The sequence below is a fragment of the Limulus polyphemus genome, unplaced genomic scaffold, assembly GCF_000517525.1.
Source record: "Limulus polyphemus unplaced genomic scaffold, Limulus_polyphemus-2.1.2 Scaffold1039, whole genome shotgun sequence".
Lineage (NCBI taxonomy): Eukaryota > Metazoa > Arthropoda > Merostomata > Xiphosura > Limulidae > Limulus > Limulus polyphemus.
The window spans coordinates 313410-340164 of record NW_013666649.1 but is presented as its reverse complement, the minus strand read 5'-3'; the positions used below and the strand labels follow the sequence as shown (position 1 = coordinate 340164).

The 26755-nt window shown below is 29.5% G+C and overlaps 1 protein-coding gene across 1 annotated transcript; it reads right to left on the bottom strand.

The window, feature by feature from the left end:
* On the bottom strand, window positions 1–26755 carry LOC106461826 (lysophospholipid acyltransferase 2-like). The gene is made up of 13 exons (XM_013921683.2): window positions 26392–26755; window positions 21198–21343; window positions 20194–20271; window positions 17713–17805; window positions 17327–17437; window positions 12915–13050; window positions 11734–11787; window positions 11263–11353; window positions 8187–8288; window positions 4466–4569; window positions 3538–3735; window positions 2081–2232; window positions 1–756 (listed from the first exon to the last, which is right to left on the bottom strand). The coding sequence occupies exons 1-13, from the start codon at window positions 26470–26472 to the stop codon at window positions 585–587; spliced, it is 1518 nt and encodes a 505-aa protein (XP_013777137.1). The 5' UTR covers window positions 26473–26755; the 3' UTR covers window positions 1–584.

Here is a 26755-nt window from a genome sequence, read left to right as displayed (position 1 = left end):
TAAAAATAAGATGATAAATTTATTTTACAGTTAATACTGAATTACTGTCTAAAATTAGTAAAAACAACAATTTTGTTGACTGAAAATAATCTACATGAAATGAACACAAAACCTCAGGATAAACTCTGTGTTTCTGCTCATACCTGAAATAAAATAAACTTGGGAACAAGATATGATTTATTTAAGTTATCTGTATAAAAAATATATATGTATATATAATACGTTTTTAAATTATTAATAAGCTCCTCACTAGCTTGCACATTTCCTTTCAGTGTAAATATATATATAAATTAATTGTTCAAATAGGCTCAATAAGAAAAATTGATAACATTACTTACTTGATTGGTTATCAAAGCAATTGTAAAACTAAAAGTAATTACATAATTTATACCACAGCAATACCAAATAATGTCTTAAATGTTACACCAGATATTAACAAAATCTTAGTTTCACAGCTCAACAAACAGATGGCACTACTTTCCAACTGCTGTCCTACAGTTTGTACAGATACTTTTAAAATGTATCCTACATATTTGCACATACATGAATGTAAACAACACAAACATGAAACCTGTACATTTTAATCAACTGAAAGATGCAGTTGCCTGACTGAAACAACTAGTATCTGAAGCTGATGAGATGCGCTGGTCATTTTCTGCTGATGAACTTTTACCCGATTTTGTTTGTGGTGGTAAAACTATGGGTAGCACAAATATAGCCAAGAGTGCAATAATGTGACCCAAGAAATAGAAATTCCTAGTAGAAAGAAAAACAGCATTATTACAGTGACAACTTCTCTTATGAATAAAAGAACAAAAAATTTTTTACATTTTTAAAACTACAACTATATACAATGGGAAATAAGCATAACTACATCAACAGAAGAAAATTTCTTTTCAGGCACATTATGCTACTGTATATCAAAAGTAAATAATCCTGATGACAATAACAGTGTTGCTGAAACAACTAATAAAGACTACCTTTTGGTGTGCCAAAAAATGTCATTTTTTTGTTTATTCTTGATAAACAGGTAAAAATATTCAAGATTTAATAGAATCTTAAGTATTTTCAGCCAAATGTACACCTTTCAGTCAGTTTAATAGAGCAGAGTTTATTTCTCTTGTTATGTGGAGCATATTAAATATATTTTTTTTTGAGAAATGTAAATTTATGACAAACAGTAGCATATTTAACTTTGAGGCAGTGGAGCAGTAAGCTCTTCATACTGTGGGCTCCCAAAATAGTGCAAAAACTTATAGATTTCTATATCCATAGCTGATCAGTACGGATGAACCCCCTAAGAAAATTGTATCAAGTAGTTTGAAGTGTTAAAAATGCCTTTGGACATAAAATAAGCAAATGTGTACATATTTTAAATACAGATCACAAACATATTTTAATCAATTTGTTTCTTTTTCTTATAAAATATAACAATATATAAAGTTGAACTAAGAAACCAGCAATAACATGACTTCTTCTAAAAGTTACATAAACATCAACTACATTCCACTGACTAAATACCAACAATGCTTTTGGTCTCTCATATTTCCTTAGTACAGAAAGTATTATAGTTATAAATAGTTATAAAGTATTCTATAAAAGGAAATGGTTATTAGAACGTTAACAATGTTTTCATCATTTTACATTCAATTTTAACACTACTAACTAAGCTGAAACATAACATCTCAGACCTGAAGCACCCTTGAATAATTTTCCTATTAAAAAAATACAAAAGCAGAAAAAACTTTTTTGGGATTATTTTTTAAAATTCCAATTATTTAGTAAACGAATAAAAATTCAGGTAAGTAAAAAAAAAATGAAAGGCAGATATGGAGTGATATTCTTTGAAAACAACATCCTAAAAAGAATATTTCTTCAAGAATTAATCATCGTTAGAAAAGTTGCTTATTATATTTTTTTTTCCCAAGTTATACCAAATTTATGGAGCTTTACAATGAAACAAGAAACAATGGGACACAGTGAAAGAATGAAGATTTTTGTCACTGGTCCACAAATCTTTCCCAAAAATATAACAATTTTAAAACAAGAAGGACTTAATGTAGCAAGAAATGTTTCTTACCAATAAACTTTGAGAGAGGCCATTGATTCTAGCAGAATAAATGGAAAAACTATGTACGCTAAGGCCACTCGTGTAGCCAGACAAGAAAGAATATCATAGAACACTGAAATAGGCTTGCTGGTCTGAAAGTAAGGACGTACACTTCGTCGCACCTGATTTGGTATAAAATAGTAGTAAGTCCTTTTAACTAAGAAACTAAGTACAGTCACTCATTTCAACTTCTGATTTAATCTAATAAATATCTCTAAAAGAACTATTATTGTAATTTGTTAAACAAAATAACTTTAATTACCAAGTAAGTAAAAATAAGTAGAGAGCATTATACCACAAAAGATTTTATATTTGTTACTTTTAAAGAACATAGCTAAAAGATAACACACTTTTATTTTCAATTACTTGTAAAATTAAAGCAAAGAAGTGCCAAGTTAATGATAGAAACCATGTTGACTAACAGTTTTTGTTGATAAGACTTACAATACGGTACTGACCAGAATTTAAGACAACCTTACTTTTCAAAGGTGATAAATTAATTTTTTGTATCTAAAAAAAATGTACAGTAGACCACGGAATGTTATCACTGATCCTGTCCATTTAATTTGATATGCAGCAGCACTTCTTGAAGACTTTATTAATAATCTCAAATGAGATTCCATCCCATGGCTGCAAAGTTACATTTAAAATTTAATTAAACTACTTTATTATCAATGTATATCAATAAACTTGGCATCAAAATGACATTAATAATTCATATTTTAATATTATATACGATTAATTTCTTAATTTAAAAGGAAATATCTAATATCACAACCTTCATCTCTGTATCATGTGATGCATGTATATGCTAAATTGTCCATTTTAGGTTTTTTCATCCTACCTCTTAAACTTCTGAGTTTGGCATAAATTACTTATAAATATTGCTAAGCCATAATTTAAATTTCCCTTCAAGCTTATTGCTTTACTGACAACATAGTCCACGAATATATGGCAAGTTGTATTTTTCAAATCTTACTTTTTTTTAAAAAAAACCTTGTCTTAAATTCAGGCCAATACAGTAAAATTTCTGCTGATTTGATTAAGAGCACAATAATATTTAAAGATTTGTTGGTGTTGATTATTTCACACTATATAAAATTGCTTATTGATAGTATTTATAAAATTGTTCACAACTTGTTTCCTATAACGAGAAAAGTGTTCTATTGCATAAATGATAACTTCTCTAAAAATATTTACTTTTTTTTCAAACAATAAAAAAAACTACATTCTTATTTTCACACCATAAACTCTAATAATGTGTTATTTTACAAGTAAGTATGAGACATAACCTACACTATGATCAGATATGAGTACAGGTTTTTATACAATTGTACTAAAAATTTAAAAATTCTTAAATCTAAGATAAGCATAATCATGAACCCATTTCAAATTACATAGGAGATAATAAATATTCTGAAACTAACAGAACGAGCTGCCACAGTGAGCAAAGCTCCACCAAGGAAAGTGAAGTAGTAGCCAGGGTAGAAACCATGCCAGATGGCTGACAGAATATATGTTAGCAATGTTTTGTGACTTGCTGCCCTGTCATAAGCAATTGATTTTAACCAGACCTGTGTTGTTTTGTTCCACGTTTCTAACGATTCTCTGAAGTTCACCGACATCTATTAATATAAATAGCATTCATTACATGGCTATAGAAATGTTTTAAACTATTTCTGTTATTGCTCACATTTATTGTAACACACAGACAAAATGAAAGTAGAACAAGAAACTTTAGTCCTACAGAAGGTAGGCCAAATTAAATATACCTTTCAAATGTGTTGGTATTATTTTTAATTTCACAAAGAAAAACTTTTGATAATTATACTGATATCTATTATAATGCCAAAACTTAGGTGGAAGATGAAATAATATAAAATAGGTGGTAAGAGAAATTGAAGTCAGTATTTAGTTTAAATCATTTAACAGCTAAATATAGAAAGGATGTAAAGTTGGATATGACATATAAAAAGAAATTGGAAATATTATTCAGTATACACTATTTCAATGGCACGTATTATCTGAATGTACGGCAGAATATTTGAAAACAAAACAAAATTGAGTGTTCAGTTTAAATCTTTTAAAGGTACACATAGAATGAATATGGTGTAGAACATTGCATTTAAAAACACCCAACAGGAATAGTGTTCTGTTTAAGTCATTTAATAGACAAAAGTGCCAAATATATAGGCTAGAATATCTTATAAAAAACACAAACCAGGTATATTATAAAATATAATGTAATTATTTATTCTTTTAAATGGGTAAGTAAACCTACTGATGGTTGTTTATTTGCATTTCAAGCAACTTTCTCAACTAAAACTTTCCTCCCAGATTACAGTCTCACTATACCTCAAATCTCACAATGTCTACATTAGACATCAGATCCCATCTTGGTTGACCACCACTAGTAAATCCATTGAATCCCTGGCCTGCAGCGTTACAAACTGCTTCTCCTGCATGACCAATCAAAAATGTTGTTATACGTCATAAAAACAGTTTCAACATTACAGCCTGGATCTTCAATTATGTATTTAATTAATATATTATAATAAAAACAGGTAGCAACATAGCATAAAATCTAATATTGTTTTGTCTCTTTCAGAACAGGCATCATTTTGTACATGTCAGGAGGTTTTAGTAAGTTGCATTGAAAATTTAATTAAACTACTTTCTTATAATGGTATATAAATAAACTTAGCATAAAAACATAACTATAATCCAAATTTTAACATTATATAAGTTTTAAGTTCTTAATTTTATAAGGCAATATTTCCCGTAGTGTGAGAATTGTGATATTTGCTCACTAGGTATCCCCTCTTTTTACCACCCTTTTACCATGCAAGAAGTATGAAAATTAATGTAAATTATTTATTATAATGTTGTTATTGCTCAAGCAAAGCACAATTCATATAGCCTTCAATCTTATTTGGTTACAGAGCTATCAAATAAAAAATCAGACCCCTCTTGCCACACCCACCTGTCACATCCTATCTTTCAGGATTTGTCTCTGATGCTTAATACTTAATTATTTATAACTAATAGAAAGCCAAGGTTTTTACCTATCAAACGATGTAATATAGTACATTATTTTCTGTACAGAGAATTGTATATCTTGTTTCCAGTTCAAATTTTTTTCCCACAGGAAACATCAACAAGCTCAGCTGAATTTTTAATGGTTCTTGTCACATAATTAGAAAGTCAGAAAAAATATGATAGTTATGGGATGTTGTCTGCCTTTTGCATGTTATTATTCTGTGTTCTTTGGTGCATTATTTAATTAAATAAAAAATTGTTTAGTGCAACAGTACCATAACTATAAAAAGTAGGGTTAAGTGTCATCGATAGTAGACAGCAAAAAAAAAATAGAAGACCCAATTAAGTACTTCTAGTGTTTTACATATAAAGATGGTGTAACATAAGCTCCACATCTGCTAATTTATTTACAAATTTTATGTCAAGAATATTTATTTGGACTTGCTTCAAAGAGCAATAAAACAATAAAATATGAGTATAAACAGATCTATACTGTTACAAGTTTGAAGCTACTTAGAATAAACAAATGTAGTTCCATATTGCAATTTGAATTCAATTATAAAGAAAAAACAGTAATTTAGATTCATTTAAATTTTTTGACCAATCTCATATATAAAGCTTGGGTAGAGAAAATAAGATAAGATATAAAGTTTTAATGAAAAATAACGTTTTATAATTATTTAGGTAATTTTAGAGATTACACAAATGAAATTTGAAAATTTTCAGTATTTTTAATCTTAAGATGAAAATCCCTTTGCACTCAGACTAGTAAACAAACTACTTCATATATTCCCAGACAAATCTTTATCAAAAATACATAAAGTCTGCCAAATTTTGTGAAGATACACTTGCTGTACTAAAAGTTAGAGTATAGAAACTGTACAAAATGGTTACAAACTTGGTCAATTTGAATTGAGGGTATTTTAGGCAGTGCAGGGCTGGTAGTTTTGTTTTATCCCTAACAATATGACTGTGTCAAAGTGCACGTCATGACTTTTACAGAGTTATATTCAAAATTTAATTAAACAATTTTATTATCAGTGTATGTCAATTAACTTGGCATCAGAATGTAGTTTATAATTCAAATTTTTATATTATGTAAGTTTTATCTTAATTCTTTCTCTGTGTCGGCTGGTGTGATTGCACCCTGAAATCTCCCTTATACATATCTTTCTTAATACGGCTTTCAGTGTGTTCAACCAATTAGAAAAACAACCCATAGATAATGAAAAGTAAGGAAATAAAACTTGAACATCAGACCTTTTCAAGCTGCTGAAATATCAATAAATTCATCAAATGTACTAGAGAAGCCCCTCCCATCTTTTCTAGCATTCAAGCTTATTATTTACTCATGTGTGCTTACCTGATGGATATTTACAATCAACAAAAACAGCTTATTACAATCTACATAAATCTTAAATCATCTGTTTATTTTTGTTAGTGAAAGAGAGTAACTGATAAGAAAAGCTTCATTTGTGTTGAGTAATGTGAATGCTCCATGCAGTAAAATAATTTTTTAAAACTTATTTATAGCTCTTAGAGAGCTAGCTAAATTACAGTAGTTTTGGGACATTCTATTCTAGTGTCTTCTATACCTTGCATTTTCAAATGTATACTTGAAAGATACAAGAATTTTCATTTCAACAGCCAACTTAATGAAAAAAAAAGAAGTGAGGCCTGGCACACTTATACCTGTAGTGTAGAGAACATGCAGGTAACGTGCTTTGCTTGTGATGTTTACAGAAGACAACTAATGGGCCCCCAGTGTGATTTATTGCTTTTAATGGAGAACAGTGATCCAACGCACTAGCACTAAAACCATAAAATTAAAAGAAAACAGATGCAAAAAGGTTAACAGTTGAAATTGTGAATATAAATAAGTTTCCAATTTTGTCAAATGATGCAATAAAAGAAGAAGGAAAAGAATGTTATTAATTTTATTTCAAAATTTCCAATATTTCCTTTCATTGTACATTCATGATTTTTCTACATTTAGTAGAGAAAATGACAGATAAAATAGTTTTTCTGATAAAAGCTTTTGATATTCATTTAGATGGTTCTAGCAGTTATGCAAATGAAATATGAAAACTGTAAGACAAAAATGATTCTTTTAATTCTGAGCATACAAAAATCAATTTTTACCCAGACTGTTTGTTTGTTTGAAGTTAAGTAAAAAGCTACAGGATGAGCTATCTGTGCTCTGCCTACCACAGGTATTGAAACCTGGTTTCTAGCATTGTAAATCTGCAGACATACCACTGTGCCACTGGGCAGCTACTCAGACTGACTCACTGAAAGCTTTGTAAATTCACAGACAAATCTTTAATAGAAATACTTTAATTAAAAATTTCATTTTTTGTGTGCAACGTATTTGTCAAATTTTGTGAAGATATACTTAGTACATTCAGAGTTATAGTATGTTTAGTTGCATAGTTACATAGTGGTTACAAGGTTGGTAAAATTGACCAAGCTTATATACAGAAAGTTAATACACTGCTCCTGCATGTCTAGAACAAGACAAGGTTTTGACTTCTATACTTTAACTTTGAACTGAAGAAGGCCTCAGTAGAGAAGCAAATATGTTATCCTACACTAGAAACTGGCAGGAGCAGTTTATTAAAGCCAAAACTGCACTGACATCTAACGATTTCAGTCATCTGAAAAGGTTTTGACTATAGTTCCTAAAATAATAATAAAACATATATAATAAATTATATTTCTACCTATTAGCATATAAAGGATGAATATTACTAGCTTTTAATGCTTGGAGATGGCTTGAATCGGTAATGAAGAAAAACTTTAATATAAGTTTAACATAACAGCAAATGTACAATGTTTCGACAAAGTTTTGTCACCATTCAAGCCATCTCCAAGCATTATTAGTCTCAAAGGGGGTTCCTCGTCATCGAATTTGAATTACTAGCTTTTATACAACCTACATCTAGCCATAACCTTTTTCACTATAATTAGCATGAAAGTCTAACACAAGATCATGATATTGTGAACAATAAGAAGACACCAATGTGTATGAGCTCACCTAAAAGCCAAGCATGATAATACTTGCTTCTTACAACCGATGTTGCAACTATGATGTAGAACATTTGTGAAAGCCATGGTGTTTCATTTAAAAACTTCTCTTCTAGAGGTAAAAATAAATAAATAAAAAGTGAAATATTCATTATTTGCTTTTTACATTTACAAAATAGATGGTGTATAACTTATTTTTAACATATCTATCTCCAAAAAAATAGTATCTAGCTTAAATATCAGAGTTCATGTTCTTGAAGTACAAGTAAGGATAATTGTCAAACTTTCAAACAAAAAAGAGCAGGATCTTTGTAACCTGAGAGGATACAGAAAACAGTCATAAATCCATGTTAATATTTGAAATTTCATTTCCAACTGTCCAAAAAAGATAAAGAAGTCTGTTAGTACCATATATCATAAATATTTGGTGGTCAAGTACTTCATTGCCTAATGATGGGTTTTTCAATTCAGTAGAAATTATATTTTGTATTTTCAGTGTATTTCTATACTTTTTGAAACACTTGTATGCTTTGTACATGAAATTAGAGTCTAAGATTCGAAGAACTTGTACAAATTCTGTTTTTCATACAGGGCACGATCCAGGAATTTTTAATAGATTTTGCTTCCCTCCTCTCCAAAAAAGCATTGAAGGTGTGGAGATCCCCAGTGCACTCACTTGGCACATGCATTCTCGTCTTACCAAGTAGTGCACACTGCAATATGAGAGAAATCATTTTCTAGAAAGTGGCAAAAGTTTTTCTGTCAAAATCAAAAGTAAATATACAGAATAACCGATATCCGCCGGATATGGAGAAATGATGATAACAAAGGTCATTGAAGAACATGACAATATGTAACTACAATAACTTTCTTTACACTTAAACTATGTCAGTAAAATCCTATTTTCAGTATTTTTACAAAACAACAATGGAACAAAAAAACTGAATTTTAGCATAAAATATTTTGTCCACCCTCTAAAAAATTGAGCCAAAAGTACTTTAAATAGGTCTTTTGTGCAAACTGTTTGCTACAATACTGGAGAACTACATAAAAAAAATTTATTACAAGTTACAACTTTTACAGTAGGTAAAATTTGTATTTAGAACAGGTATGACATTTTGATCACTGTTGTGATCATTGTAAAGTATACCAGTGATCAAAACATTGTACCTGTTCTAAATACAAATCTTACTGACTGAAAAAGCTGCAATTTGTAATAAAATATACTTAATCAGTAAGTAAACTCATAACAACACTATTATGTAAAACAATATTTTCATTCACAGTTTCAATGTATCAGCTTTGTGATGTTAAGGTTATCATCCTTACCATTAACTTTTTTTTTCTCTAAGGAATCCTTTTTACTCATATTTACTGAATGAAATGTTGATCTTCTTAAAACTACCATATGTTTCAACATATTCTTCCTAGTTGTTAATTAATTAAAGACTTTGCTGCTGACAGGTCTTTCATGAAGCACTCAAGTTGTGCAGACTAGATATTAAATTCTTCTCACTGGAAATCCCTAAAGGTCCAGTTAAGAAATATTCTTTAAAAAAATAATTATTGGTGTTATTGTGATCTAATGTAACAAAACCACTGAGCTATAGACCGAATTTCACTGGCAAAAGGCCTTACATACTATAATAATTGATATCTTATAAATGACTGATATAAATAGCATTTCAACTGAAGCTTGTTTTGTTACATGCATAGCCAACCTGAGGTGTTTTTGTATTAAGCAAAATGCCTTTTCAGCAGCAGTGAGCAACAATTAAATAAGATGTGCATGCAAGATATAATCACATTCTTCTTACTGACAATCACCATAGAAAGATTGGTTACAAATTATAATCATTGTTGTTGTTATAGCCACACAAACCACAGATCTATAAAATGCGTCTCTTCAGTAAAATCAATTATTTGTTGCTTATAAAAAAAATAAGTAAATTACAAATAATTTGATTCCTATGGGTCCATATGAATTGAATTTTTTTAGATAAAAAATATGGCCTGGGTAATGTTCACTAGTGAAATTGCAGTTGCTGATTGATAGTATAAATAATTTGAGAACTAAAAAAATTTGCATTCTCAATACAATATGATAAATGTTTGGTATTCTAAAGTACACTTAAAACAAACAGGTGGAATTATCAGATAACAATAGGAGAAGATCTGATACAATTTACACAGGAGAGTTGTAATTATAAATGAAAAACTACCAATGTTTTATATCCATCAGCATTAGAATGAACTATATAACCACTATTGTTAGAATTCTTGAAACAGTGTGTCTTTCTTTCAATATTGCACTTTTAATGTTTATGTTAAGAAAAAAACATAAAAGCACAATTTCCTATCCTTTGTCAGAAACAAGTTTTTATTTCACCTGTCCAATGGATGGGTACTCCAGCTAGTTTAACATAAATGCCACATGAAATGCTGGGTGAACAAAGACTTTAAATGTTTATTCAAATATAAAATAATATATACTCTCTCTTTCTGTCGTGGTCAGGTTTCAGTCACGGCTACATACTACAGACAAATTTGCAAACACCTAGGTGAAACTAGGAATTAATTTTGATTAGAATTACATTTAATTCTCACACCCATTAGGTCTCCAAGAATACCATGTCATTCACATCGCCAGGTAGGCTTCATTAACAGAAAATGGAAACCAGTCTCTCTCCAACATCACTATTTTCACACCTAAACAAAATTCATCAAGACTTCCTTAATAAATTATTCAGCAAGTCTGTCAGGTGTGAAAATAGCCTAAAACCATGTGTGACAAACTTAAGGGTAGGATTAGCATAGTTCAAGATTTGACACAACCTGTTTGTGTAGAACTTATAGCTAATTACAGAAACCTGTAGTAAAATGTTGCAAAATTATGTCAATAAAGACATTTCTTTACTACATAATAGGATGAGTTATTTTTTGAAATATAGATAACAGAATTATTTACTTACATTGATTTCTTTGAGTCTAGAAAGTGAGTGTACATTTAACTTCTTTTTTTCTTAGTAAAACATTAATACTATGAAGATTTCTGTTTTCAAACATTTAGAAAAATAAGTTCTCACCTGTTAAGTATGTAATAGGAAAATGTGGCACAATGATCACCAGGAAGAGAGCAAAGAATATGCTAACAGTTATTTTCTGTATTACTTGTTCCTAAAGTAACAACATAGGCACAAATATTGATTATTTTAGTAACTTCAGTTCAAAATAAAACAAAAACTTAGTAATCATGTCTTTAATATGTAAAGATAAAGAAACAGTAATTCATGTCTGATACACAAAATAATACTGTTTTCAAAATTGGTTACATCATATTTTATAAATAAATAAATATATATAAATTATATATAAACAAAAAATTATTATTTTTAAACCTTTTTTTTTGCAAATATAAACTTTTTGTAGACTTCTCTGGGAGAGTCATATTCCAACTACATTTTTTAAGTCCTTCCCAACATACAAACAGTTTCAATTATTTTTTAATATTATACATTTGCTTCATGAATGAATGACTATTTAAAAAAAAAACAGACCAATGGAGGACCCTGGAAGATCAGATATTTAGTTGTTTCATCGAGTGCTTGTCCCTGAAAAAAAACCATTTCCATTACTGTAAAGAACTTACTTTTTTAAAATAAAACAAATACTCAAAAAACTAAACAGACAATATAATTATGTATGTAAAAAAAAAGTTCAAATTAAGAAAGAAAAAGATTTAAAACATAACGAATTAATAATTTAGAGCTTACCTCAATTTAATTGTTATTTTTTATACTTGTTTTAGTTGACTATATGGAGATGGTTAGTAAGTTATATTAAAACGATTTTGAATATGCAAATTAGCAAGTCATGTGACAACCACAACAAATATAAAGTTGTAGTAGAACAGGCTGTACCAAAACTACATTGGTTTTTCACAGGTAATGTGATGTCACCAAAACTAATCACTTTTGAGAAGGGTATGAAAAGAGCCCTTTCCAATGGAAACTGTTCAAATACTCAGATCGTAAAGGTGTGTTCAGGTTGGGAATTTAGACTTTTCAAGATGGAGATATTCCTTGAACTTAATGGCATTGGGAAACTTAGGAATATGGATCAAATTGGGGACAAGGGTCATGCTGAAAGAGACCTGGAACAAGTTGTACCCTAGTAGTAGTAGTAGGCAATGTGAAGCATTTGTAACAAGTGAGAATCCAGAAACACAAAGATTAGCATCAAAAACCATCCACATGGCCTAGGCAACGTAATTAAGCAAGATCTCATCTGGAAACATTCTATTCTACATGTGCAAGTGGACTGTTAGAACAGGAGCTGGGAAACTGTTGTCCTCATACACTAGGAAAGTTAGCATGGAGGATCTGTGTTCCCTGAACATTATAGCCTTATGATGGAGCTTTTTGCAATAGAAACTACACTGCAGGGCTATTGACAAGATGCATGGTTGTCAGCTAGAGCATGACCAGACATGGCAGCATGGACTGTAATGATGGGGAGGCTCCAAAATCATTTTAATAAAGCATACTCAACCTTCATAAAGCTTTCAACCAAAATAAATTAAATTTGTACAAATTGCAAAATACTTTTCATTTATGAAGAATGAACAACTTTACTTGAAAATACTTTAAGATATGAAAACCCGGTAACAAAAAATTTAGGAATATTCATACATAGATGTTTTCATAATTGCACAGTATAAGCAATCTGAGAACACTACCTGAGGATGCTTAACTCTGTTGTACGACTTTCCTTCTATAAATGTAATGTAATCATTGTAAAACATCAGAGGTCCGCACATAAGGCCTTGAAAGTGGAATATATAACTGAAAAACTCCAGCACTGATGGACTCTGTCTGAAAGTACCATCACAATGTTTAAGCAAAAAGAAAAAAACTTTCAACAAAACTTCATGAAAAAAAAAGAACTTATAAATAGTGCAAACGATGCTTTTAACACTAAGTTGAAAAGTGATCTGACCATAGTACCACAATACAAGAAAACAAATTCTGTCCACACATACAACTTTTAATAAATCAACATAATTATAAAAAACATACTGTAACTGGGTAATAGAGCCTATACAACAAGGTAATTTGTTATAGTTTATATTTTAAACCACTGTTTGAATATAGATTATCTAGAATAAATAAGTTTTATTTAAAAGGTTTAATATTTCTAAAAGTAATGTCTAGACATTATAGAATATAAAACCCCTTCCAGACCAGAATCATGTTACTGATATCCCTTGGATTTTTCCTTCTCACAGTAAAAATACTTATACAACATGCACAAAACTTGGAAGAAACTTAACAAATAATACTTAGTTCTGGCATATACAAATTCATATAATTTGATTTAATTTTTCTATTTTCTTTTTATGTCTTGAAATGTCCAAAATTTTAAAGTCAGACAATATTATGAAAAAAATATTAAATATATTTCCTTCATCTTAGAATTTAAATTCTTTTTTTTACTGCTGATCACAAAGTTCTATTTTGTATGTTCAGTCAATTTAAACTTGACTCATATTCATTAACATATTTCTTTTATTTTATTAATTTATTAATTGCAATTGTCATTATTGCTGGTCAGGGCTGGATATAATTTGTGGGGCCGTAGGCAAATATGACATGCGGTGCACTCTTGACCGCTTACATAGGAAATTTTGGCTATGAAAATTGCTCGGCACTATATTTTGCAAAAATTTATTTTTAAAAAATCCTTGATCTCCCCAAGTATAAAACTTACAACATTTGCTCTCTATGTTTACCCTCTTCTCTAATATATCTATCACCCCTCCAAGAAGTAAAGAACTTAATGTAAATTACTAATTATAATATAGTTATTACTCAGACAAAGCATAATTTTTATAGCCTTCAACTGTATTTGTTTACGAAAGCATAATGTACAAAATTAGACGTACAGTTGAAAAAACAATAAAATTAACTATAAACAGATGCATACTGTTACAAGCTTTATGCTATATGGGTTAAACCACTGTAGTTTCCTGATACAATTTACAGTCATTCTAGAAAATAAAAAAAGAGTAATTTAAATTTATCTTGTATTTTTATGGTGGTTATGAGGTCTGTAAAATTGACCAAATGCATATATATATATATATATATATATATAGAGAGAGAGAGAGAGAGTTAGGGTAGAAAAAATAATATGAAATATAAAGTTTTACTGAAAAAAAGTTTGATATATATTTAGGAGGTTTTAGAGATTATACAAATGAAATCTCAGAATTTTCAGATGAAGAAAAATATTTTTAATCTTAACATGAAAATCATTTTACACTCAGAGCAGTCAACACTTAAACTCCATATATTTGCAGAGATATTTTTAGTAAAAATACTTCATTAAAAATTTTAATTTTTTTGTCTACAAAAGACTCGTAACACTTACTGAAAGCTTGCAAGATTTCGTGAAGATACACAAAACAAGTTAAATGTTATAGTATGGAATCTCTAAAGGTTAATTTGGGCTCACAAACTTGGTCGAATCAACACAGCCCAGAGCAAGAGAGTTAAGTTCTTCATATACCTCTAATTCATTGATGTTGCATGAATAATTGAAGTTGAGTTTAATCATAAGATCTTTGCAATGCTGCAAAAGTTTTGCTTCTGTAATAGTGTGAAGTTTCAATGTATCATATAAAAATCCATAAATATCCACATATTTTTCAAAAGCCTCAAATCAGGTTTCAGTATTTCCAAATCAATTATAACATTAGCGTAATACATTTTGCCATTGTTATATAAAAGGTAAGATAAAACCTTTCTCTTTTTTGCTATAAATCCTAACTACATTCTGCAGGTGCAGTCGAGAACACAATTTTGAATCTTTAACATATAAAGTTTACTAGACAGTGTACCTGTGCAATACATAGTGAGAGGTTTCTATCATATTTCCTCACCTTCGTAGTTACTGTTTGTAAATAGTCAATAGTATTGTTCTTTCATTTGTCCACTTTATTGTTATTTCTATGTACAATTATAATATTCTTTTGATCTTGTATTTTCTATTATGCCTATTTATCATTATAGCAAATATTTGAATTGGAAACAAAATTTCTAAGAATTATGATCACGAAAAAGTTTGTTTTTGTCTAAAATAGTATGTAGTTAAAAACATTTCATTCAACATAAGTGTTTATCTTGAAAGTATGTATAAAGAATGTGTACATAGACTGTTAATCCCATCAGTACAAGTAGCAGCCACTCCTACTGACTGGTGCATAATTAGCCATGACTGGAGTTAAGAAATATATGTATTTTAAGAGAAAAATAACTTTTCCTGACACATCTGGCATCTTTCCTATTTGATTAAACCATTTTATTAAATATGTGTCTAAAACAGGTTTTCTACAAACTCAAGTTTTTATTATGTCTTTGGGCCAAAATATTTTCAATAAGAACACATATCTAACAATATAATGGGAGTCTATGAGAAAACAGGTTTTGTTGTACAGAATTTCACTATATGGGCAACTTTTCATGTTCTACTCTATTCTATTTTCAATTCCATATAGAGGGATGGGTGTACTAAAAACATTCTGGAATTTTCTTCTCTCAAACTTATTAGAATCCTCTATTCTGGAAAATTCACCAATTCTCTTTTTTGGCCTGAATATGTGAGTCAGACCATAACTTTCACAAAATACAAGTCATTGCCATGACAACATTTAAGGTGACTCTGTAGTGGCTGACACAAAACTAATGAGTAGCTAACTAGTACTAGCTGCAGGGCCCAATAACACATTGTTATATGCATACATGTTCAAGAAACATGTCATATGTAATTGAGAATATGATGTGAATAATTATTTGAGGACTCAAAATTAAGACATTGTAGTACAAAATGTATAGCAGGTGCAGTATTAAATAGAAAAGTTGAACAAGCTATACATTTTAATTCTTATACTCTATCGAAGAAGGACTACTAAAATTGATTTTTCTTAGAACATTTTTACTTTTTCAATCACTAAGCCAGGCCATGGGGCCATAAGCAGTCACCTAACTCACTTATAGCTAGATCCCACCTTGTTGCTGGTTATAAATAAAATAAAAATAAAGGCAAAAACTAACAAATATTAATTGGTGACCTAGGACTTGATATTTTGAAAATGGTTTTAGGTCAGGAGGATAGGTAACAATATTTTTGTGGAGATCAAATGTATCTAATAAATAGTTTATTTTCAATAAATACTCTTTCATTTTTTGCATTGTTCTAATATAATGAACTTAACAATAACATTCATTAAATAAAGATTTGAGTCATTAAAACATTTTGCCATTGTGTACTGTACTCGCTAAACTTAACTGAGCTTACCTGATGTCTTGTCATAAAATAAAATTTCAAATAAATATAATCTAATGAAACAATAAAAATATTCTCAGATCTATGGTTTATGCCTAAGTCTTCAAAACTTTTCATAAGATTATTTTATTCTTCTCTGCAGGAGTTTCATCTTGTCACTTTCATGTAAAATCATAAATTACTTCTCAAACCATTTTATTCACTCTACATCAACATAAAAAGTTTATAATCTGCTCTATCCAATGGTGTTTAAAATGTGCCTGTAGCTAATTTCAAAGCTGAGTTTCATAAGTATTTGTTCAGATCACATACTGTGAGATCATAAAAAGTTGTTGTAATAAAACCAGAGAGAGAAAGAGAACTAAAATCACATGAAAAACAAAACATGCATAATTATCTTCTCAAGAGATGAGAATTTATTTGTGAAAAAAAGCTATGCTTTGGGATGGGCAAAAAGAAATTACACAAAAATCAATAAGTGTTATTCATACACAGCTCCTAGGAGCTGCAAAGAAATTAAAGTTTGAATATATATATTTTTTTTTCATTTTTCTTTGCAAATTACACAAAATAAATATTACAAAAAAAGATGAAATATCAATTTTAAAATATTTTTTGAGCTAAAAATTGTTGAATTAGGATTTTCTCTTAAACTTGGGAATTTGATACATAGATGTACTCTCGACACCTGAAAGGTGCTCTGCACACCACAAAAGTCTAAAATTTGCTGATGTTTGTTTCCTTTTCAAAGGCATAAAATAGTGACTGACTTCTGTAAAATGACATCTTCCAAAAATTGCTAACCTAATAACATATCGTTTCTGGTCCAAACTCAGGTTTTCTTCTGATCTTGCTAATCCATCATGAAGACTAAATGCCACACTACTCACTTTCTGGGTTGCAATCATGGCTGGCCTAAAATGCACAATTTTATTTGATTAGCATAGCATCAAAAACATTTATAAATTGTTTCATGCTTAAACAACTTATAAATTCAAGCTCTGATATCAAATAATCAATCTTTAAAACATTTTCAAAATATCAAACCTAAGACTTTATTAACAACCTAAATCACTAAAATATTCTTAAACATGTGGACCTCTTAAACTTGTAACAGGCTACTCTGTATATATCAGACTTTATAAAGAAAACTGAAGGAAGCCTAATTTTCAATTGTTCAGATATCCTACCCTGTAATATCTAGTGTCCATCCACCATAGTCATAAGTCAAACGTAGCAGGTGAAGAGAGGACAGGTAGAGTAATGCAACAAACAATACTCCTCTAAATAATTAAATATTGTTAATCATTAAGAACAAACAAACATCATTTTTAATTTTCTGAAAGAAAAATTCCACAAGACACAAAAATTGAGTGGCAGAAATAATGCATACACACAGTACAAGATATGCACTTGTTTAGAGACCACCAAAAAATCACAACACATTAAAATAATTATGACAATAATAATAACAAAAATTAACAGATCGACAAGAAAACACTATGTTAAATACCATTTCTAGTGAATAAACATCTTGTAACAATTTTTTATTATCAAAATTATAAATTATGCTTTAAACATTAGAACTACAAATACTGAGTATTGTTAGTTTAAACACTGTTTGATTTTTAAAACAACAGCATGGCTGATTACATAACCAAAGAAAATATCGAACGTATTATTTGCAGCAATTATTGTTTTGTTAATATTATAGTCTTAGATTTATTTCCTCCAGCTACTTTTCAAACTGTCGTACATGTGGAACAATAAAACACTACCTTTTTTGAAAATAAATCCTATGTTCACTTGTACAAAAAACAAAAAACATTAAGTACAAAGAACTTTGTTTCTCAAAACTGGCATATAGCTTTATTTGTACCTTTTCTCCATCATATATTATCATTGTATACATCTCATATGTGATCATTGTATATATCTCATATGTGATGGAATGCTAGAGTCAAAATGTGTAATTTAATTTGTATTGAAGTTACTTTAAATAAGTAATTTTCGTACACCAGCTACACATTTAATACTTAGCATTAAATGTAATACAGAGACAATTCCATAAGCATACAGTGGTACACAACTCACAAGCTTGATCACTCATTTGTATTTCAAAAAAGTAAAACACAAGTACATATAATTTTTACATTACTTTAAAAAATGTTTAGTTTTTCTAGTCAATTTTTTTTTTACAAGATCATTTTATTAATTTCAAAATTACTTTTTAAATTTGTGTGCTGTTCAATATCACTAACTTATCTTAATCAAGAACTTCTTCATAATTTATTCAATCTAAGTTTATGGGAGTGTAACCAAGTAGCCTCTTGCATAACCAACAAAACAACATGAGTGTAAAAAAATACTTTTTTCCAACTCATAGGTTTCAAATTTCATTATATATATATAATTTTCTTTTTCACTTCCTCTATGAGATTACTAACTGTAGCTATTATGATCAACTTATACTATATAGTCTATAGTACATTACAATGAAATATTTAGAATTAAGACATAGGAAAAATATACACATCTTTTAAAATTGTGTGAAATAATCTTAAAACATCTTTTTTGCATATCTTTACATTTTCACATATAATTTATTTCTTGACAATATAAATATTATAAGCTCATACAATATCCAGTTCTGAGATTATTTAATATAATAATGACACACTGAAGTGAGCTGGTTCATCAGAGATGTAGTGTGCAGAACCTTTGGGATTTTGCAAACATTTAGCATTAGACCTCAAATGATTTGAGAGGATTTGTACGTTAATAACTAACACGTAAAAACTTAGTGATGTTACATATAACACATTGTTATCAACATTTTTACATTTATGGAAAGAACTTGTACTTCTAACACAGAAGTTTAAGTGTTTTATCATTTTGCCCTCACCTTATAACTCATGTGTCAACATATTAAAATAATGCTTGAACAGAGTCAAAGTTAATTTCTGATATGTTTCATAATCACTAAATATCCCCCTAAAAAAATGGAAAGCTGTTAATAAATGATCTAGTGCAAAAATTATTACAAATATAACAGGTTCACTTAAAATACTAGATAATAAATAATAAAGTTGTAACAGTGGGTCATATAGTTTATCCATTGACTTATGTTCAGTTCAGTGAATGCACTTTTTGGATTAGTGATATTAGATATAACCTTTGTTGCTGCTGCTTTCATATCTAAATGTAAGTCTTACCCTGTCATTATAACAATTTTAGCTTGATATATGTAAAACATTTTAGTATAACTTAACATTTCCTTTACTAAAAGAGCAAAATTTTTGTGTTTTCAAATTAGAATTTTTTTCAACTATTTTCTTCTTGTGATTGAATTATATAGATAAATTACTAGCTGTTCCAGATTTACAACTTTCTAGCCAGTAAGTCTCTATGACCTACAGATGAGGGAATATGCCATTAATAATAAAATGGGAAGTAGGATGCAAAGCTTTCAAGAAATTCTGCTGTGTATTATACAGGAAATTACTATTAATCATTTTACTGAACATGTTCTAGGTTTTACAAAACCATTTGTATTATATTCTGTCACTATGACATTCAATCAAAAATGTATTATTTTGTGCTACAATACTGTCCATGAATAACAACATTCATAATTGACTAACTTAGTATAAAATTAAGAAATATCTTACCTGTGCATAATCTGTGGATTTATACTGTTCATAATAATGTATGATATAGTACCCAATAGACACAAATGGCTAATTTGGCTGTGGAAGGAAATCAATAAGCCTGTAAAATATTCTATTAAAATAACATTTGTGCATTTAAACTATATCAGAAGTATATATAATAACAGTGAGTGATAACTGTTTCAAACATCATAAAATGGTGAGGGTTAAAAATATTTATTTTGTTTTATAAAGTGAGATTACTTAATTCCTTATAGTTGAATTTGAAAGAAAGAAATGAGCTTTAAAAGCCACGTGTTAAAGATAGAACTACCACAAAATGTTCATATTCTGATGGTTCAATATGGTTCTTAAAATATCATTACTGATATGTTTGTTTCAACAAACATGGTGTCCTCCATTACTTATACATGCATAAAAATTACTGGTTGCTCACTTTAGATCTATATATAATGTAATATAATATCCAGAAGTAGCAAAGCTTTGCTTTCTTTTTAAATCAAAAAGGCGTGACAATAATAAAATAAAAAAGTTCAAAATAAAATCTTTGTTAATTTTTTTTTTCATGATCTACAAATAACTTCATACATGTACGACAAAATTTGTGAAATTAGTAGTGTATCTACTAAATTAATTACAGACACATACTGTAAACTATTACCAAAGGTTCACTGCATGCTTCATATGTTTGCTACAATACAACTTAAAATGTTCATAACTATTAAATCATTTGGTTGTTTTAAGATGTCTATTCTCTGTTACTAAACAAATAAGCTTTCAAGATATATTTTTATTCCTAGTACACTATTAACATTACTTTCAAAGTTTAAGCTATTTATATACAAATGTTTTAAATATTTCTTCCCATCAAATTAAATTTTTATATTCCATATTTTAAATTAAGCATATAGCAAAAATTAAAAGTAATTTTATTACCTCATATACTGTGTTAAAAATCTACTAACAGTAAAGATTAATGCAATTAAATATAACAACATGCTTACTGTCCAAAACAAAAATACCCAAGTACAATTCCAATCAGTAAAGCAACTGTATGCCGAACTTGAGGTGTCACTTTATTAGGTGGAAGCACCTTCTTGTAAACAATAGCAAGCATCAAGGCTATAAACTGGCAAATGAGGAAGTTAAACTGAAAACAGATACATAAAAATATGAATGCCTTCAGACTGAGACCATGAAAAAAAATCAATCAAACAATCTTTGCACTAAATATTTAAGGATGTAACTCCAAAACAACTTTTAAGAAAATTTATCTTCTGATTATAATATAGCATTTGCTGCCTGCTATGAACTTGTAATTTTTGTTCATTTAGTTAGAAATGGTGAATTCCAAGATACCAAAGACTTTTGCTACTGGAAGGACAAGGCAAGATCAATAACCAAAAGTCAATATAAGTAATACTCGAGTAGTATCTCTTTCAAGCACACAAAAACAAATGAATTATTTGACATAAATTTTAGGTTAGTGAGATCAAGGTAAACAAAGTTGCAGATGTTCACATTTTTTTCTGGAGAGGGTTCTGTTGTGTAAAAAAACAGATTTTTGCACATGCAAAAAAGATTATAATAAAAACAACTTTAGCATTTTTGACCACTCTACCTGTAACAGAATTTCATGTAGATATGATTCTATTTGAATATTTTGATTTTTTTTAAATATTATTTATGAAGAAAATGGAATATACTACTGAAAAAAGTAAAAACAATAGCAAGTATTTCCTCATCATTTACCTATAATGTCAAATGCAATTTTAAATTATAACATCTTCATATAATATCTCAAAACATCTAGTAAATAAGTTAAAGAGGGGTTGAAATATGGAGGTCAAAGGTCAAAGTATTTATGTAAACATAAGAGGCAAAACAATATTGTACCATATATGTAAAAGGTTTCTCAAGCTTTGACCCACATTATTACCCCTCCTCAACTTGTATTTCTTAAATATATCAAAAATTACTGTATGAATATGTTTTTCTGTGAAAAATTAACTCAAATGCTCAAATCTGTGAATTTGACATTATGATAAATGCTAAGAAAATTCCAGCTTTTTTTTTACTTTTTGTAGGAGCAAATCCCTTTTTTTTTTCAAAAATTATTTCAGTAAAAAATCAAAATATTCAAATAAAATAGATCTACATGAAATTTTCTTATAGTGCTCAACCATGCTGAAGTGGTTTGTTGTAATAATCTTATTTGCATAGGAGACTGATGAAGGAAGCTGTACAATACAATTTACTGAAATATAATATCATAAATGAAAGCTAGATGGATTCACCAAAGGGAAACCTGGTTATGATGTGAATGCCTTTTCTAAGCTGGTAAAGTACAATTATAATTCATTATAGTTGTCATATGACATTAGAAGAAGAGTATACATTGCAGACAATGTATGGTTGTAATACTATTATACATTATTCTCGAAAAACCCTAAGGGAGTGAATAAAGAATTTAGCATTACAAATATAATAGGCCTACTACCAAATATCATATGACAATTATAGTTAAAGGGAAATCCTGTTTTACTAATTTGCTTATCTTTTCTCATTATCTGGATGTTGGAAAGGAAACTTTTGATAAGGTGATACATAAAAGATTAGCTAAAAACAATTCACATGAGTAGGGTTTGGAGAAAAACTAGTTAAATTGATTGTAAGATGATTTGATAGGAGAAAGTAAAAGACCTTATGTTACTAGTGAAGTGCCTCAGGTGTCAGTGAAAATGAAAAGAAAACCTAAAAGAATACTAAGAAGATGACAAAAAATTAAAAGAAAATGAAGAAGAAATTTATAAAAGATTAAAAGAAGTCCAGGAAGAAAGAGGTAGATAAATAAAAGCAGATCTAGAAAGAGGAATTAAAAATAAAAATAAGTGACTGAAGACATGACTGATGAAACTATTCAAGATGTACATAGAGATTACAGTAATAAGATTGATGGGAAGAATTCAAAAGAATACACAGTATCCAAATGACAAGAACAAACAACTGCCACCATGACTGTTTCTTACAAGTCATGCTACCTACCAGAAGAAACCAGAAAAATACTAATCAATGATTTGATATATTTGTGTCATATTTTGAATGTACATGTATACATTCTTTTTAATGAGTAATATTTACTTTAATGGCACCACTAAAGTAAGCAAATTTTATGTCATCAAGTTAATTGTTACTTATAATTCACAATTAATAAAATAATGCAAACTGAAAAAGACTTCTCAAAATTGATTAAATTCTTAAAAATTTCATTGCCAAAAGTATTGACAGAGTGTATGAGTTGAAGTGGAAATATAAGAGTAAATATTTTGCCTTCAAACTTTGACTCATACAACATCAAATACGATAGCTGGCCAGTTCAACACTGGCAAATCGAGAAACCAATGGACTAAGGTGGGAAAGTACCATGGGTGTCATTCCAGGTTCAATTCAAAATAATTTCCAAAGTGAATGGGTGGAATAACTCATATAACTCATCCATCTTGCTGCCCATCTGTAAGGACCAGCTTTGATAATATCAAGTAACCTTCCAGCCAAGAGCTGTAACAACAATCAAGCATTGATAGCCACCTTATCCTACAGATTTGGAATGTAATACCAGAAAGAAATATACAGAGCAAATTTTGGAACAGAGTATGGAGAAAAGAAGATACCTTAGCCAAACTTGCAGAAGATCTACAAAGTCTTGTCTAATTATCTTACCTGGATATTCCTCATGAAATGATGGATTTGTTAGCACATAGACAATTTATAGATGCCATAACATATGGGGGTACAAGAATTAGGCTGCAGAAAAGCAAGTATACATCCTTAAAGGAAGCTCTCCAGATGACGATAGAACTAGAATCTATTAAGGTTTCAGATAAACTACTAACAGCACCAACTAGAACTCACAGGAATTTTAGATCATGTGGCATTGAAATATCAATTCCCTCTAACAGTGGTATAGAAGAACTGAAAGAATTGATCAGACAACTAGTTACACAGAATGAGAGAATTAAACAATAGGACAACAGATGTTTCAAGTGTAACTTGATAGGTTGTACTGTCAGGAACTGCAATAATGGCAAAGATTTGTATGGAATAAAAGCTCCTCTCAAAGGATGCCAAAAAGAGATAACTGTTATTGATGTGAGGTACCTAGCCATTACAGCAAAAACTGTAATAAATAAACAACTATTACGAAGACAAAGAGAAAGAGCCCAACAAAATCAAAGAAACAACAGGGCTAATGAGACATCAAGAAAACAGAAATCAATTTGACTTGTGAGGCAATGTTCAGCTGGGAATACTCCATTTATTCCAAAGGAGAAAAGTAGTTCATTATTTGAAGAAAATCATCCACAAGTCCACGAGTTTATTAATGAAAAACTTTGCACAATGGTCATTGACACTAGTTCTAGAGTTAAAATTGTTCAATCGAATTTGTTAACAAAAGATGAGAAATTACCTCCAGAAATGAAGAAAAAAGAGGAAAGTTAGAAGTTACCCTTACTGTAGTCAGTTTCCAATATGCACTCTTCTTCAATGTCAATTACACACACACATTAGAACTGTCTTCATGGATTTACATGGATGCTAGGTTAACCTAGCTTCAAATACCTTTATAGTCTATGACCAGGAAAATTCCTTTGCACATTATGGCAGTTACTACATCAGAGATTAAACATCCAGTGGAAACAGATATGTGGTTCTTGTACCACTAGGAAGTAAGATACTCATATTAGGAGTTGATAGTAATAATTCTTCATCTAAATGACTGGGATGTAATGTAACCAAATACTACAGCATGTCATGAGGGATTGGTGGTTGTGAAAAATAAATATGTCATACATGACTTTACTCAAGAAAGACCTAAACTGGCTTGTGCTAATGCAAAAGGTAGCTATGTTGTAAGTGCTGATAAAATTGATGTTACAGTTGAACAGTTCTTGTCACAAGAAAATACAAACTCCAAAGTTAGGAAGGTGTTCAGAGGAAAGGTGATCCAAGCTGAAGGTCATCCTTCACGATTGCCTTTGGAAACACAATGGTAAGAGAGTGGCCAACTGGGTAACTCCATAGAAGAACTTAGCAGTAGAACCTGGAGTTCCTGATGATACAACTTCCAGAGGATCATCAAAGACAGAGCTACAAGTGGATTTGTTTAGCCACTTACCCAGGAGAAACTCCCCTAGCAACAGGACAGCCAGAGACAACAAGGGAAAAAATGCCATCCCATCTAAGCCTCAGAAAAGAAAACCACCAAAAGGACTTGAAGAATGGACAGTTTAGTGTAGTGTTTTATTTCTGCATTGAGATTGTTCAAGGGAGCAATGTTATAAGTTATATTTTTAATGTTGAAACTAACTTATAAGTTAGCTTGAGGGAATTGCAAGCCTTAATGATGATATTAAGACCAAAAGGTTTAATATGATAGGCCTTGAACACCTTTGAAAATCTAAGGATGTGATACAAATTTTTCTATTATATTCAAAAGCAGATTATAATTATAAATACAAGGTTCCATGAAACTTAGTGTATATAGTTAATAGAGTGTTGTATTTTTTTATATATTCAAAATAGAAGGTTGAATCAGCAATTTTGTGAAATATAAGAATATGTGTTTGATACCACTCTTATAAGTTAGAGAGTTACTCTGTAGAAGTAATTTGATTTGTCTTATATTACTATTACTATTAGTTAACATCATTTGTAACATAGGCCTATAATAATTTATGAAAGTGTGCAAATGTTCAAACTTGTAAAAATGTGAAAGGGGGAAATAAATTAATTCTAAGAGATGAATCAATGACTTCCTAAAAATACAGCTATAAAAGTTAAAATGTTATTTAGCATTTTTACTTTTGAAGGACCACATGACCCCTTTTCGTCCCTATATTTAAAATAAAAACTGTTTAATTTAAGTATACTTTACAAATTACATTGAAATTTAAATACTGGGCTATTATTGGTATCACCACACTGGTAGTACTAATACTTTATAGTAATAATACTAATATTATTACCATAGCTTTGCCTTCATCTAATCTCGATTCCCAATACATAGTATACAGTACATGACCGACATCTCAAGAATACAATTTACTGTTACAAAGTATGTCTAACGTTTACAACCCGTTACTAAACACTTTCTCTATGATTTGTTTACAATTTGAATAAATCTGAAACAAATCTTACCTGATCAATCGGAAGCCCTACAAGCATAGCTAACCATTCGAAAGCTCGAGAACCCGCGTAGAAATCTCTTCCATTCGCCATGGCTTTTTCTGTTTATATATATAAATTTGTCTTATAATTTCCACGATTGCTTATGATGTGCGCCTAGAATACATACAGTTGGGTGAAGGTAACCATTGTTGATGACGTCACATATGCGTATACACACACATACACACGAATTTTTCAAAGTTAAAATCGTAAAAATCAAAAACAAAACAGGATATAACTGATATTTGTTTATATTATTTGAGATTATGAGGCAAAGGCTAGAAGTAATACAAAGGCTCCTCAGAGTTTTAATTTAAGTAGAACTCAGCATACC